This window comes from Brassica napus, chromosome A3, assembly GCF_020379485.1.
Source record: "Brassica napus cultivar Da-Ae chromosome A3, Da-Ae, whole genome shotgun sequence".
In the NCBI taxonomy this organism is placed as follows: Eukaryota; Viridiplantae; Streptophyta; class Magnoliopsida; order Brassicales; family Brassicaceae; genus Brassica; species Brassica napus.
Genome location: NC_063436.1, coordinates 36,076,645 through 36,091,155, shown reverse-complemented (window position 1 = coordinate 36,091,155; position 14,511 = coordinate 36,076,645). Strand labels below are relative to the sequence as shown.

The window sequence follows — 14,511 nt, the reverse complement described above, 5'->3', positions numbered from 1 at the left end:
CACGGTATCGCCGCAGTATTGTGATCCTCCGATGATCATATTGACTCTGCGACGATTGTTATCGTTCCCTTTGTCATCCGGCTTCCTACCGCGTTTATCCCCAGGATGGTTTCGTTGAGGGGATTTTTCAGCGGGCGGATTTCTATCCGTCTTTGGAGGCCGATCAGAATCGAGGATGAGATCGTTGACGCTAGTTACTTCCGAAAGCTCTCCAGCAAGTAGCTTCGCGGCCAGTCTTGCTCCCAAGACTTTGCAGTTGGTCGTGGAGTGTCCTCGGGATTGGTGGAGCTCGCAGAAGGTGTTTTCGTCATACCCTTGATTGCGAGTCCATGTGTTTCCCGTGGTCCGGCCTTGATCCGAACTGATCGCGTAGTTATGCGCCCCTTGGAGATCTTCCCCCTCGTGATGGACGTACTTGTCGTTACGAGAATTCTTCTTTTTCCCTTTCGGATCTGCGTCTTTCGAGGAAGGTCTTGCCGGCTTATGTTTTTGCGATAAGACTTTAGTTTCTTCCTCGACTATGATGTAGTCCGTTGCTTTGTGGAGGGCGTCCTGGATCGTTCGCGGTTTGTCGAGAGTTATCCATTTTCTGAATTTCGACTTGTACCAGAGCGTCTTTCTCAGCGCGTCGATGGCCACTTTGTCGCTTATCCCGCTGACCCTGGACATTATCAGCTTGAACCGACTGATAAATTCGCGGAGGGGTTCGTCTTCCCTCTGGGAGAGAATCCAGAGGTCAACATCGGAGGTTTCCCTGTCTATGAATACAGAGTACTGTTTGAGGAATTCCGATGCGAGCTGTCGAAAACTCCCGATGGTGTTGCGACGAAGGCGTGCGAACCAGTCGAGCGCTGCTCCTTCGAGATTTTCGACGAACAGGCGGCAATAGCCGGCATATTTTTCGCCGTCCTTCAGTCTTGCTCTTCCCATCGCGATGTGGAAAGCCTGAAGGTGCGCTTTCGGATCGGCCGTACCATCGTACTTCGGTACTTTGATCTTTCCCGGATCGGACACCCTCATGTCCGAAATGCGACTGGTAAAGGGGGTCTTTCGAGCTCCTTCAAGCAGTCGATCGATCTCGGGGGCAGCACTAGTAGCATGATGGATTTGAGACTTTACGGCTCTCACTTCTGCTGCAGTCTTAGTGATGTAATCGCGGATATCCGATGTCTCGTCAGTAGACTTCCGAGCCTGTCGGCGTTTACTGCGAGTGAGCTCGGTTTGCCTTTCGGCTAGTTCCTCTTGTTCGTTCCAATAGGCGACTTCTTCTTCTTCCGTCATTGGTTTTTCTGGTCCTTCTTGGATGTCTGTCGACATCCTCGTCGGTGTCGTTGGAGACATCGCTAGGATCCAGGTCAATGTGTTCGGCTTCGTTATCCTCCGAGTCCTTTGCAGGGGGCGGAAGATCTTCAGGGTTCCCCTTTTCGACGAGAGATTTCTCGCTAGGGTTTTGACCGGAAGGTCGTTCCCGCGCGAGTTTTGCTCTATCGAGTGGGGTGGCGAAGTCGAGCCTTTTTCCACGGATTTTGGTGGTTCTGCGGGGACGGATAGCTCGGGTCCTTGCCGTTAAGGTTTCAACCTGTTTGGTCAAGGTATTCACGAGCTTATCCTGTTCTTCCGACCTTTTCTCATAGGTGGCGAACATCTTTTTGAACTCCTCGAGCGTCGCGGCGTTGGCTTGCGCGTTGGCCGCAGATACGTCCGCTACTGGAGTGTGGAGATCGGTGCCGCTGCCTCCATTAAGAGGAGTTTGCACGTTATCCGCGTCGTTGGTTGACATGTCAGATTGTGTGTGGCTTTTGCGGATTAGATTGATCCGTAAGTCCCCCTCCTTCTAGCGCCAAACTGTGGGAACCGAAATTCGCACTGTCGATTTCCGTTTAAATAAGGAAACTAAGAAAACCCTAGTTTCCCAGAGGATCCGGATATCTGTTAATTACCACACGTCAAGCAATCAGAACAAGAGAATAACAACGATAAAAATAAGAAATCGAAAAGAGAGCAAAGTAGATCTTATTCCGAATCTGCGTATGAGCGTTACAACAAGGTATAAGCCTGGGCTCGAGAGCTGTCGGCGAGATTCCTAGTTCTAGCAACCCTAAGACGGCTAAACCTAGTTGAGTCGCAGATCGAAATAACAAAAACGGAAAATTGCCTAAATTGCTCTAAGTGCTAAGTTTGCTCTGAAAAAGTTCATTCCTCTGCTCCTCGCCTAAGACTCCTTATATACTAGCTCCAAGGTCAGTTTACGCTTTTACTCTTCTGCCCTTAAGCCGTCATAGCATAAAATGGAGATTTTCCATTTTTCCCGATCTTTATAATTATCTTCAAAACTTCCGTATTTATCCGCGGAAACTTGACATTTATCCTTCTTCGTGGGCCAAGCGTAAACCATGCTGTGGTTTACGGGTTTTTGGGTAGGAAAATCGTAGGATGGGCTTCGAATCGTGTTTTAGGTCCCTTTGGGCCGTCTTCCGACTCGACACGTTTACTACGAGTTTTCCGCGGTTTCTAATCCGCGAAGTTTGATCGATGAATTAGAATAGCGGGAAATATGGATTGAGCTTGCTACGGTCTTCGGGAGATAGCATTCGAAGGTTTTGACGAGAATGCATGGACTGGTGTCGTATCGATGTTCGGAAAGGTTCAATCGCTACACAGCGACCGAACATTGGCTCGAGCCCGGTCGCTACGTAGCGACCGAGTGAGACGAGTGCTCGGTCGCTACGTAGCGACCGAGCGGGACGAGCGCTCGGTCGCTACGTAGCGACCGAGCTTGGCTGAGCTCGGTCGCTACGTAGCGACCGAGCGGCACGATTGCTCGGTCGCTACATAGCGACCGAGCATTGGCTCGAGCTCGGTCGCTACGTAGCGACCGAGCGGGATGATCGCTCGGTCGCTACGTAGCGACCGAGCTTTGGCTCGAGCTCGGTCGCTACGTAGCGATCGAGCGGGACAAGCGCTCGGTCTCTGCGTAGCGACCGAGCCTGGCTTGGGTTTGGTTGCTACGTAGTGACCGGACGGCGTGTATACGTAGCGACCGAGCTTGGTTTGTTCGGTTTGATTCCCAAAGGATACTTCTTCGTAAAAACCTCGTATAGGTTATTTTTACGAAAATTACATCTCTTCTTTTACTATCTCTTTCGAAAATACGATCTCCGAGGATTTTCGGGTGGTAATTCCGTCGTAACCGTTTTTGACCCCAACATTGTCCATCCAGATAACATACCATATGCTGGAAAATCACTTATTGTCCACATTAGTACTGCCCGCATTTGAAAGTTTTCTTTACACGAAACATCGTATGTTTCAGCACCTTGAGCCCATAGTTGTTGCAACTCATATATTAGTGGCTGAAGAAACACATCAAGTGATCTCTTAGGATGCTCTGGTCCAGGAACGAGAATCGAGAGAAACAAAAACTCTCGTCGCAAGCACAAGTTTGGGGGTAGGGTGTATGGTGTAAGAATGACTGGCCATAGAGAATACTGTCTTCCACTCTTGCCAAACGGGCTGAAACCATCAGTACATAATCCAAGGTAGACATTTCTTCTCTCATACGCAAAGTCGGGATACTTTGATTGGAAATGCTTCCACGCTTTTGCATCTGAAGGATGTCTGATCTCACCAGCTGTTGAGTGCTCCGCATGCCATCTCATTGGTTGCACTGTGCGTTCAGACAGATACAACCTCTGCAACATTTCCGTCAAATGCAAATACCACATCCTTTTATATGGCACTGGAACTCTTCCACTCGTATTTTTATAAGGAGGCTTCCCACAAAATTTGCATGTAACCCGCTGTTCATCCGCCCTCCAATAAATCATGCAGTTGTCGCTGCATACATTTATTACCTGATACGATAAACCAAGACCAGCTACGGGTTTCTGAACCTCGTAGTATGAACCAGGAGCTACATTATCCTCGGGTAGAATACTTTTTACAAAATCAGCAATCGCATCCACACAGTCTTCAGCCAAATTATAATCTGTTTTAATGCCCATCAATCTTGTAGCAGATGATAAAGCTGAATGACCATCTCTGCAACCTTCGTACAATGGTTGCTTTCCAGCATCCAACATATCATAAAATCTCCTAGCTTCTGCATTGGGTAAATCTTCCCCTCTAAAATGATCATTTACCATCTGCTCAGTACCTACACCATAATCTACATCCGTTCTAATTGGTTCTTCTAATCTAACCGCTGGCTGAGGTTCGCTAGTACTACCATGTTCATAATCAGTTTCCCCATGATGATACCAAATTTTGTAACTTCGTGTAAACCCACTCAAATATAGATGAGTCCAAACATCCCACTCTTTAATAACCTTTCTATTTTTACAATTAGAACAAGGACATCTTAACATACCGGTTTTTGCTTCCGGTTGTCGGTGAACTAACCCCATGAATTCGGTTATACCTCGTTGGTATTCTTCCGTAAGCAATCTCGTGTTCGGATCCAAATGAGGTCGATCGATCCAAGAACGAAAATAATTTGAAGAAGACATGTTTTTTATGAATCAAATTCGTGTGTAAAGAGAGTAAGAGGGAGGATGAAGATATGGAGTGAATGAAGAGGAAGAGGGGTGCTTGTATTTATAGTTGAAATCCTGCCGACAGACCGAGGAAATTCCGTCGGAATTCCGACGCCAACGGCTAGTTCGTCGGAATTTCCTCGGAATTTTTAAAATCCCCCAACGGCTCTCCAACGGCTCTCCAACGGCTATAATATATCCTCGGAATTCATCGGTTTTTCTGAGGAATACATTTTTCCTCGGTATTCCATAAGAATATTCCGACGGATTGATATTTCCTCGGAATTCCGTCGGTATATTCCGAGGAAATTCCGAGTAAACCAAATTTTGTGTTTCCTCGGAATTTCTTCGAAAATTCTTCGGGATATTCCGAGGATTTCATTTTCCGTCGGAATGTCCGTCAGAATACCGCGGTTTTCTTGTAGTGATGGTTAGATGATCTCAGATGGTGCTCTCCTCCAAGCTTAGCTCTCGGCTGAACCGATTAAAAACAGAGATCAAGGTTCGGTTCATATCAGAAACAGAACAAAAGCTATGGTTTATTCTGTATATCTCATCTTCTTCTTCCCCACATGTTCTAGCTGTGGCCTGAGGTTGAAGATTAAACCAACAGAACTTTTCTCTTGATTTTTCTCTCTTTCTTTCTGTGATTTTTTTTGTCTCTTACAATTTTTTTTTTGTTTTCTTGCAGGTCATGGACGACCAGAAGAGATAAGAGGGTCTTTTATATCATAAAGAGTTGCTTCAGATGAGAGTTTGCTCCCACAAAAGACAAAGCTGAGGTTAGACAGCTGGTGACATGCTTCAGCACACCAAGCAGCACAAGCAGCTGAACATTTCCCTTCCATGAAGAAAGATGCAAGCAGCTGAAGCAAACAGTTTGTGACCAGCATGTGACTTCTAATGAGCAAGTAGGCAAGCAAGTAGGTACAAGTCATGTGACCTAATTACTGAGGAAACAAGTAGGCTAGAAGGTGCAAGGCATGTGACTCTTCAGAAATAATTTTCAGAGTTTTGTCGATATTTTTCGGACTGTTTCGACTAAATATTTTTCATCATTCGAATCTCGTCCTGCTCTGAATAAAATCGTCCAGCATGAATAAAAATCGACAATAATAATTAACACTCGACCAGAACCATCAAGAGATGGTCTTTCGACCAAAAGCAAGCTCCGTCGAAGATTAATTCACTGTGTTGATTTTTATTTAAATTCTGATCGACCAATTGTCAAACTCATCTTAAAGAATTTTCTCGACCAAAATTCTATCTGCTCGTGAGGGTTACTACATTATTATTCACCAAAGCTGCTCTTAGACCTTCTCCAATGGGGTATCTATGAAGGTTCTATCTCATGGTTCTATCTAATTATATGCTCAAAATTAATTCAAAAAGAAAAAAAATAAATAGATATGGTTCTAAAAATAGAACTTTTGGAACCAACTCTAAGTTAATATGTCACCTTGTGATTAGTTAATATTTTTAAGAAGAACAAAAAATTACACCCAACTTTTTTCTCTCTCTCACTTTTTTTCTCTTCCTCTCATTTCTGATTGGTTAGTATTTTGAAACTTAGAATCTTTAATTGATTTTATCATTGGAGAGGTTAAAACTAAACAAATATCTAAAAAAATTAATTTAATTATTTTCAATTAAAAAAATTGATTTAGAACTCTTAAAACCATATTTATTGTTGGAGATAGTCTTACACTTCAAACATATATACTTTATTTGAATCTCAGTACAGCCCAAGCCCATATTTATATTGCTATAGCCCTGACGGCAAAACCCTAGTTTCTAAACTTTAGCATATAAATATATTCATCCAGACAATCTTATTACCTTGACCTAAAAATTTCTCTACTGTTAACGCCGCCAAAGACGTAAGGTACACAAGCTTACTCGTTTGATTTGATCTTCGTCCATTCAATTTTCGTTTAATTATATGCTTTCAGTATGCTTTTTTTGCTCTCTGTAATGTTTGTATTGTTTACGATTGACTCTGTATACTCTGATGTTCTTGTGGTTTGTGGTCGGAATGAAAACCCTCGGGAAACACTTAAAATCAAGGCTGGAATCTCTTATCTGCTCTGTTTTTGCTGGAAAGCATTTTCAAAATGTCTTTCTTGTGACAAAACACTTTAAAATGAGCTTGAGATTTGGCTATCTCTATGATGCCATAGGCCTTTGATCCGAGGGAACATTTCGTATCATTTTAACACTAGTCCTGAGAGAGTATACTTTCGTGTCTTGTGATTAGTTTTATACATGGGTTTCATTTGCCTGAATCACTTGCATTCGTTTAGAATTTTTATTTCTCTCTCTTAGGAATGAAACATATATTTGCTTACCTGTTTTTTTTCTTTATTTGCTGCTGTTTCATTTCATAATTTATTATTGGATATTGCTGTGTGTGTTTTGTTTGCTTTATGTATAAATTGTTCTTTTATTTGATCTGTTGTATGAATTTCTACTCTATTCTATTTATTTGCTTGCATCATATAGGACACATTTTTTTGGTTGTTTGTTGATTGCTTGATTATTTTCATCATTTTTGTGTAAACGACATCTTATTTTGGCAGTGTTAACTTGGAGTAGAGAGTTATGTCTCACAGAAAGTTTGAGCATCCAAGGCACGGTTCTTTGGGTTTCCTTCCAAGGAAAAGGGCTAACAGGCAACGTGGAAAAGGTAGTCTTTATTCTCTTAGACAGATGCTATAACTTTATATAATTTCATTTTATTATCTGAATTCTTGCATTTATTTCATTTGCTGTCTGCAATGTAACCTTATGAACCTAAAAAAATGTTTATTTTCTCTTAAATGATATGTATTACTAGAGGTTTATTAGGATCTGGTTTGCTGTCTCGCAAATGGTTTCATAGCATCTTATTTAATATGGCTTTTGTAGTTTCGATCTGACACTCCTAGTTCTTTTTTTCTTCCAGTGAAGGCCTTCCCCAAGGATGATCATACTAAGCCTTGCAGACTCACTTCCTTTTTGGGATATAAGGCTGGTATGACTCACATTGTCAGAGAAGTTGAAAAACCTGGATCAAGTTCGTTCTCTCACTCTCCTCTCTTACTGATTCAAAACATTTACATAAAAAATGTTGCATTTGCTGATCTGTTTTGCATGTGATTTGCCAGAGCTCCACAAGAAGGAAACATGTGAAGCTGTGACTGTGATTGAGACACCTCCCATGGTGGTTGTTGGTGTGGTTGGGTACGTGAAGACACCCCGTGGTCTCCGCTCTCTAAGCACTGTGTGGGCTCAGCACTTGAGCGAAGAAGTGAGGAGGAGGTTCTACAAGAACTGGGCCAAGTCTAAGAAGAAGGCGTTCACCAAATACTCAAAGAAGCATGAAACCGAAGAAGGTAAAAAAGACATTCAAAGTCAATTGGACAAGATGAAGAAGTACTGCACTGTCATCAGAGTTCTTGCCCACACTCAGATAAGGAAGATGAAAGGACTCAAGCAGAAGAAGGCTCATCTGAATGAGATTCAGGTCAACGGTGGAGACGTAGCAAAGAAGGTTGACTATGCCTACAGTCTATTCGAGAAGCAAGTCCCTGTGGATGCCATCTTCCAGAAAGATGAGATGATTGACATCATCGGCGTCACTAAAGGAAAAGGTTATGAAGGTGTGGTTACAAGATGGGGTGTGACCCGTCTTCCAAGGAAAACTCATCGTGGACTCCGCAAGGTGGCTTGCATTGGAGCCTGGCACCCTGCTAGAGTCTCGTACACAGTGGCTAGAGCTGGGCAGAACGGGTACCACCACCGTACTGAGATGAACAAGAAGATTTACAGACTTGGTAAAGTTGGCCAAGAGACTCACACAGCCATGACCGAGTTCGACAGAACCGAGAAGGAGATCACACCGATGGGAGGGTTCCCGCACTATGGGATAGTGAAGGAAGACTATTTGTTGATCAAGGGATGTTGCGTGGGGCCGAAGAAACGTGTGGTGACTTTGAGACAGACGTTGTTGAAGCAGACTTCTAGGGTTGCGTTGGAGGAGATAAAGCTTAAGTTCATTGACACGTCTTCTACCGGTGGACACGGTCGTTTCCAGACTGCTGAAGAGAAGGCCAAGTTCTATGGTAGAGTCAAGGCTTAGATTTTTTTGTTTTCCAAATCCCATTAAAACATTTTCTTTTTCGTATTTGTTGTTTTCCGAGTTTCTTTCTTTGTTGGCCATTTTGACGTTGGTACTTGTTCTTTTGACGTTTGAGCATTCTCTTCCATTTTGGTTTGATTTGACTTTGATATTAAAAAGGTACATTTTCCAAATCAAAGAGCAGAAATCTTACCGCCATTTGGTTTGGTTCTATTTTAAAAATTGGTTCTGAAGGTATCTTAACTCTATACTATTAAATGGGAAACATTCTTAAAGAATCTACTTACGCAAGGTTGTTTGGATCTATTAGTTAGACTAACACCATATAATTCAGCCTATTTTTAAGCCAAAGTAATATTCCATACATCAATTCATAATTTTCTTAATGTACAAAAAGAGATATTGTAACTAACAACAATATTTTACCTAAAGATTTTATTATTATTTTCTTAATACAGAAAATAACTTAAGGAAATAGTCATAACAAACGGATTAATATTAATGTACAGATTTTTAAATATTAATGTCCCATTTTAAAACTAATTTATTTATATATGTAGTAGAAAACAATATTAAATTTTGATGAAATCTTATTGAAATTTGCAAATTTTTTTTTATTTTTAACTTGAATTTGCAAGAACTGGGTTTTAATATTGAACTAGGTCTGATTTAACTCAAATTCAGTTTTTAGCACAACTTAGAACCAGTTAGAAGAGCGAGTCAGGATCCGACTGGTTCGATCGTACGGTCCGATCAGATTTTCAAAACATTGGTTAATACAGTTCAATAATTAAAATATATATATATATATAATAATGAATATCTTTACTACTAAAAACATACATATCATCTTTAAATCTATTTCAAACAAATCTCACACTATAAAAAATAATGAATAATAAAAACATTAAAAGTCAATAATGTGAAACAAAACAAATTATACTAGATTTAAAATTTATTAAAGTTTAAAAACCTCAAACCCGCGCTTCTTAAGCGCGGGTCAAAATCTAGTTTTGTGTTATTTTAATAGGGGTGGGCATTTTGGTTATTTTTTCGGTTTGGTTCGGTTTGACTTCGGTTCGGTTGAAATAAACCATAGTTAGTTTGGTTTGGTTCGGTTCGGTTGATATATCAGTTTAATTAGTTTCTTTTTAATTTAATTTTTTTAAGAAAAATTATGTTATTATGTAAACATAAACAAAAATTTTTACAAAATCACAAAAATATATAAGAATTAAAACAAATGAAAGTTAAGTAAAAAAACTAACATCAATAGTAATATCTTTTATATCATTATTAAAAAACCTACAATGAATCATCTTCTATGTGATACTACGAAGAAGAACTTTTGTTTTTAATAAAATTTGCTTTAGGTTTTAGGTTTAGATTTAATATCTACGTTTACGTATATAAGAATATAAAAATATGTACTTTTCTATTTTTTTTAAATCAAATATTTTGATGATTACATATTAGGTTAGAACAATCTATGTTAATGAATAAAAAATGTAAAAGAGTGGTTTGGTATTAGAATTTAGTATATTGGTATTACTAATATTTTTAATTTAAATAATTACAAAAAGACATCGGTTTTTCGGTTCGATTCAGTTTATGGGTTGAGGAAATCTTCAACCGAATGGTTTTAAATAGATTTTGGTTCGGTTTTGGTTCGGTTGGTTCGATTTGACTCGGTTTGGTTCAGTTTTTTTGCCTACCCCTAGATTTTATATTGAATCCAAACAATTGGTGGATCTGTAGATTGACTATTGTTATATATAATACTAATAATTATATATAATCAACACAATAATGTCGCAAAGTTCTTTTCAGGGCTTGACAACTCAGATTTTTAAAGACATATGGTTTTGATATATCATTAAATGAAAAAATTTGAAGAACAATTAATATCATTTCGTTTATACACGTCATCTTTTTTCTCTATAGAACCAGGTTTCTTGCGTTTTCTTGCGTATGGGTTTAGATATCTACGGCTCAATTTCGACATCTCCGCCTCCGTCTCAATTTCGACAGCTCCGTCCTTGATCCCTCAATTTCGACAGCTCTGTGTTTGCTTGGCTCCATTTCGACAACTCCGCCTCGAGGGTAGCGTAAACCCCATTGCTCTCTCTCTCTGTACCAGTCGGCGCCGAAGAGAACGGAGGTAGGGGAGACGTGGAGGAGGACGACGGCGTCTCCGGGGCCGGCCCAGCGGACGGCATAGGCGCTTTCTTCAGAGAGGTCGATTGCGACTCCGGTTTTGCGGCGGGCTCCGGCGATGGGAGTTGGGGTGGTCTGCGGTTACAGCCCGCGTTCCTCTCTCAATCAAGCTCGAGCCGAAGTCTCGGCCATGAAATCAAGCTCCTCCGGCGCGTCTTTGCTATCAGCTCGTGGTCGTCATGCTCAGCTCCGTCGTTGCGTCGGCGCCCAAACCATGGCCGTGCTCACCTAGCCACCGTGGTTCCTCCTCTGACTCGTCCGTCTTCTCGCAATCCTCACTTGCCGTCAGATAATGCCGCCGTGACCTCAGCTCGAGTCGTGGCAGCCAGTTCTGAAGCTCCGGAGTCGTTGCTTCTAACCGTCGCGGCCATTTTCAGATTGAAAAGCTTGGGAATTCCACAATGGTGGATTTTCAATTATTTTCACAGTTGATTCTTAAACCTTTTGGTTCTTCTTGCATTGGCCCTAAGCCTTTTGAAATTGCAAAGATATCCATTCAAATCAACCCCCGACTTTCAGTTGTACATTATAGAACCCTCATATTTGCATAATGGTCTCTCGTCTCTTGATGGTTCTCAAATCGGCCACGAACTCTGAAATTTGCAAGAATAAACTTGCAATTTCGCCCCCAAACTTTTCAAAGTGCACTTTAACCCCTGTTAAATGCAAATGAACACTCTAATGCAATATATACATCTAAATTCATCCTAAAATGATTAAATTCTATTAATAACAAATGCTAAAACTCATAAAAATAATAAGAGATCAGTGGAGAAGCTAAGCTAAAAATCACAAAACAATATATTTAAAGTTAAGGTAAAAATGTTCGATTGAATTATTCAAATGAAGTAAATATGAAATGTTAGTTGTATCAAATAATAAAATCCTATAGACATTTTTCCGCGGCGTAGCGCGGATGTAGACCTAGTCTATCTTCTATAACAATAAAGTAGACTTACCTCCCTTTTCCTGCTGCCACATCACCCTTGAAAGAGGGGAGTTTTGCGCCACGTGTCGGCCAATCCCTGAAACTTAAAAAAATGTACTATCGATTTGGACTTTTAAAGCTCTCTAGGTCTAGATTCGTATCAGCCCAAACTAAGCCTTTTATTAAATCTCCCTTTTCTTAGTGTTGCCGTCTCTTCTTTTTCACCTTACCAGAAACAAAACGTTTCCATTAGGGTTTATGGTATAAAGCTTAATACAAACAACGACGCTCTTTTCACCATCTTATTCCATCTGCGCCACCGCCCTGCAGTCTCTGATCTAACCGCAAATGTCAAGCCTACCATCGCTCTCTCTCAGGCTTCGAACCCTTTCAGTATTAAAGCCAGAGACTCTCACTTCCATTCTAGACCCTCTCAGTCAGAGCCTCGATAGGTTCTCTCTGTCCGGATTCGTGGTTCAAGATTACACTGATTCGTATGAGAGTAACGAATGGTAGCAGCAACAGGCGTGATGGGTTATCAGTATCTGAGCTTCTGATGTCCCCGGAGATTTTCAAAGCTGTGAATAATGGAGGAATTCAGAAACTCTTTCCTATTCATGTACACTCTTCTTTCTGAAAATGGGGTCAATCAAAGTTATTTGTTTTTTTTTAACTCAGTATTGATGTCGGTTGTTTGTATGGAAAGCTGTGCTTGAGCCAGGATGCAAGGTGTGCTACGAAATGAACTAGAAAGATTCTTGCTTTTGGAATTCCCATCATTGACAGAATTATAAAATTCAACTCTAAACACAGGTTTATTAATCCTATGATTGTACTTGTGTATTTGAGGACTCAAAGATTTTAGTAGGGAATCATAACGCCTTCTAGAGATGGTGGTTTACGAAAGCTTTGTTGAGTCTTCTACCAATAATAATGCAATTATTTTTCATCTATCTCAGTCTTTCTCTGTGTATGCGAAACTATAATGAAGTCTACAAGGTTCACTCTCCTCTGTGCCAAACTATATCCAGATGTTCTAGAACTATTCAGTTCCATGAAACTTTGAAGAAGTCTACAAGGCACAGTTGATCTGCTGTAGAGAAGCCTTTGACTACTTCTTTGTAGCTCCACTCCTTTCCAGTAACAAGTAGTGTTTCGTCTGTGCAAACGGGCTCACGTTGATTGTATGATTGGATATATGTAAACATGAGCTGAAGTTAAGGCAGGGAAGCCACTTAAAGTTAGACCTGATGAAGACTGCCTCATCCACCTTTCACAGGTAGCTTTCAAATACCCTTATTAACAGTTTTGAAAGATTCATGATTGGTTTTCTTTACAGTTTCCTACTTTTCCTTTTTTTTTAAATGTGTAGGCATGTATTGGTAATAGGAAGAAGGGTGAAACTGCTCTCATGTATGTGGCTTTAATGGGAAGAAGCTTGTGATTAGAACTCTTTCTCAGGAGGAGAAGATTCCTCAAGTCAGCTTCGATCTGGTCTTTGAGAAGGAGTTTGAACTCTCCCACTCCTTGGTGAGAGAAAGTGTCTACTTCATTGGCTACAAAACGCCCGACCTCGATGAATAGGTGGATTCCTCTTCTTCTGAGGATTACTCTTCTTCTGACTCAGAAGAAGAGGAGGAAGTGGAGGTCCCTTCAACTGCACTGCCAATGTAAGTGCTGGAGCTGCTGCTTCGAGTGTTGTCAAGGCTGACTCAAAGCCTGAAGAAGTGAATCGTGAATCAGACGAGGATGATGAAGGCTCTGATAAGAAAGTAGTGAGTATTTGCATTTCGTAACGATCAACGTTGAATGCCGCCTCTGTAATGTATAAGGCTATCATTCAATCAGCCTAAATAAGAATCTGAAAATGATTCTAGGATTTAATATCTCTTTGAGAGACGGTTAAGCTTTTTAAGATTTTAGTATAAGAAAGAACAAATAAGCAAAGTTTTTTTTGTTATTGTGATTTCAGCCATGGCTCGGTCAAAGTGTACCGGTTTATGTTTGTTGTAATTTGAACATTTGTTCAGCATAGGAAGTTTACCATATTCTGTTATACAAATATAAAATATTTTTGCTCTGAAACAATAAACTTAATGTCATTTAGTGGTATGGTTTGCTAATATAAATACAAGAGCTTTACTTCATCATCACTGCTTATTAAGTTACAAAATTGAAACGTGTTACAAGTATGGATTTGATTTGGCATCTAAAGCTTCTCTTCCTCATCTCTGTCTTTAACACCTCTGTGAATTAGCATATTGTCGGCATCTACCTTCTCCTTATGGCTTACCGATCATAGGGAACTTGCACCAGCTAGGAAAATTACTACATCAGTCTCTATGGAAACTGTCGAAGAAGTATGGCCTGTAATGTTACTGAAATCAACAATTATAATTTCCTCCCATAAAACAGCAAAACAATATAACACCCCGACAGCCCACGGCTAATGGGCCACCCACGCCCGCTCTCTCGGCCCGTGGGCCCCATCCCGTCTGACGGTCGGTCCGTTAATTTTCTAAGGCTCGAAATCATTGTTTACTGACCCTGCAATCACCACCCGACCTTTTCCCGTGCTTTGGCCTCACTCGCACGCTATCGCGAATCACTTTCCGATAGGTCACCCATCCTTCCACTACTCCAGCTCAAGCACGCTTAACTCTGGAGTTCTTTCAGGATGTGCTCCGGAAAAGGTAAGTCAACTTTGATGA

The 14,511-nt window shown here is 40.8% G+C and overlaps 1 protein-coding gene and 1 long non-coding RNA gene across 5 annotated transcripts; both read left to right on the top strand.

Annotated features, from left to right (window-relative positions):
- Nucleotides 1-6,330: 6,330 nt before the first annotated feature.
- Nucleotides 6,331-8,793, top strand: LOC106416543 (60S ribosomal protein L3-2-like). 4 transcript variants are annotated; one of them, XM_013857461.3, is made up of 4 exons: nucleotides 6,331-6,420; nucleotides 7,115-7,221; nucleotides 7,480-7,590; nucleotides 7,682-8,793. In XM_013857461.3, the coding sequence occupies exons 2-4, from the start codon at nucleotides 7,137-7,139 to the stop codon at nucleotides 8,653-8,655; spliced, it is 1,170 nt and encodes a 389-aa protein (XP_013712915.1). In that variant the 5' UTR covers nucleotides 6,331-6,420; nucleotides 7,115-7,136; the 3' UTR covers nucleotides 8,656-8,793. The 4 variants fall into 4 exon arrangements, with proteins under 4 accessions (XP_013712915.1, XP_022548223.1, XP_022568159.1 ...); XM_022692502.2 differs by having other exon boundaries at nucleotides 6,373-6,420; nucleotides 7,131-7,221; XM_022712438.2 differs by having other exon boundaries at nucleotides 6,373-6,420; nucleotides 7,128-7,221.
- Nucleotides 8,794-10,575: 1,782 nt separating this feature from the next.
- On the top strand, nucleotides 10,576-13,848 carry LOC106357286. Its single transcript, XR_007326064.1, has 2 exons — nucleotides 10,576-13,079; nucleotides 13,173-13,848. It is a non-coding gene; the product is annotated as an uncharacterized LOC106357286 (long non-coding RNA).
- The last annotated feature ends 663 nt before the right edge of the window (nucleotides 13,849-14,511 follow it).

Bases quoted from the DNA above. Each gene is read 5' to 3' on its own strand.
- LOC106416543 (XM_013857461.3), top strand. From the start codon at position 7,137: ATGTCTCACAGAAAGTTTGAGCATCCAAGGCACGGTTCTTTGGGTTTC. The intron at 7,222-7,479 runs GTAGTCTTTATT...TTTTTCTTCCAG, and splicing joins TAACAGGCAACGTGGAAAAG to TGAAGGCCTTCCCCAAGGAT. The intron at 7,591-7,681 runs GTTCGTTCTCTC...GTGATTTGCCAG, and splicing joins AGTTGAAAAACCTGGATCAA to AGCTCCACAAGAAGGAAACA.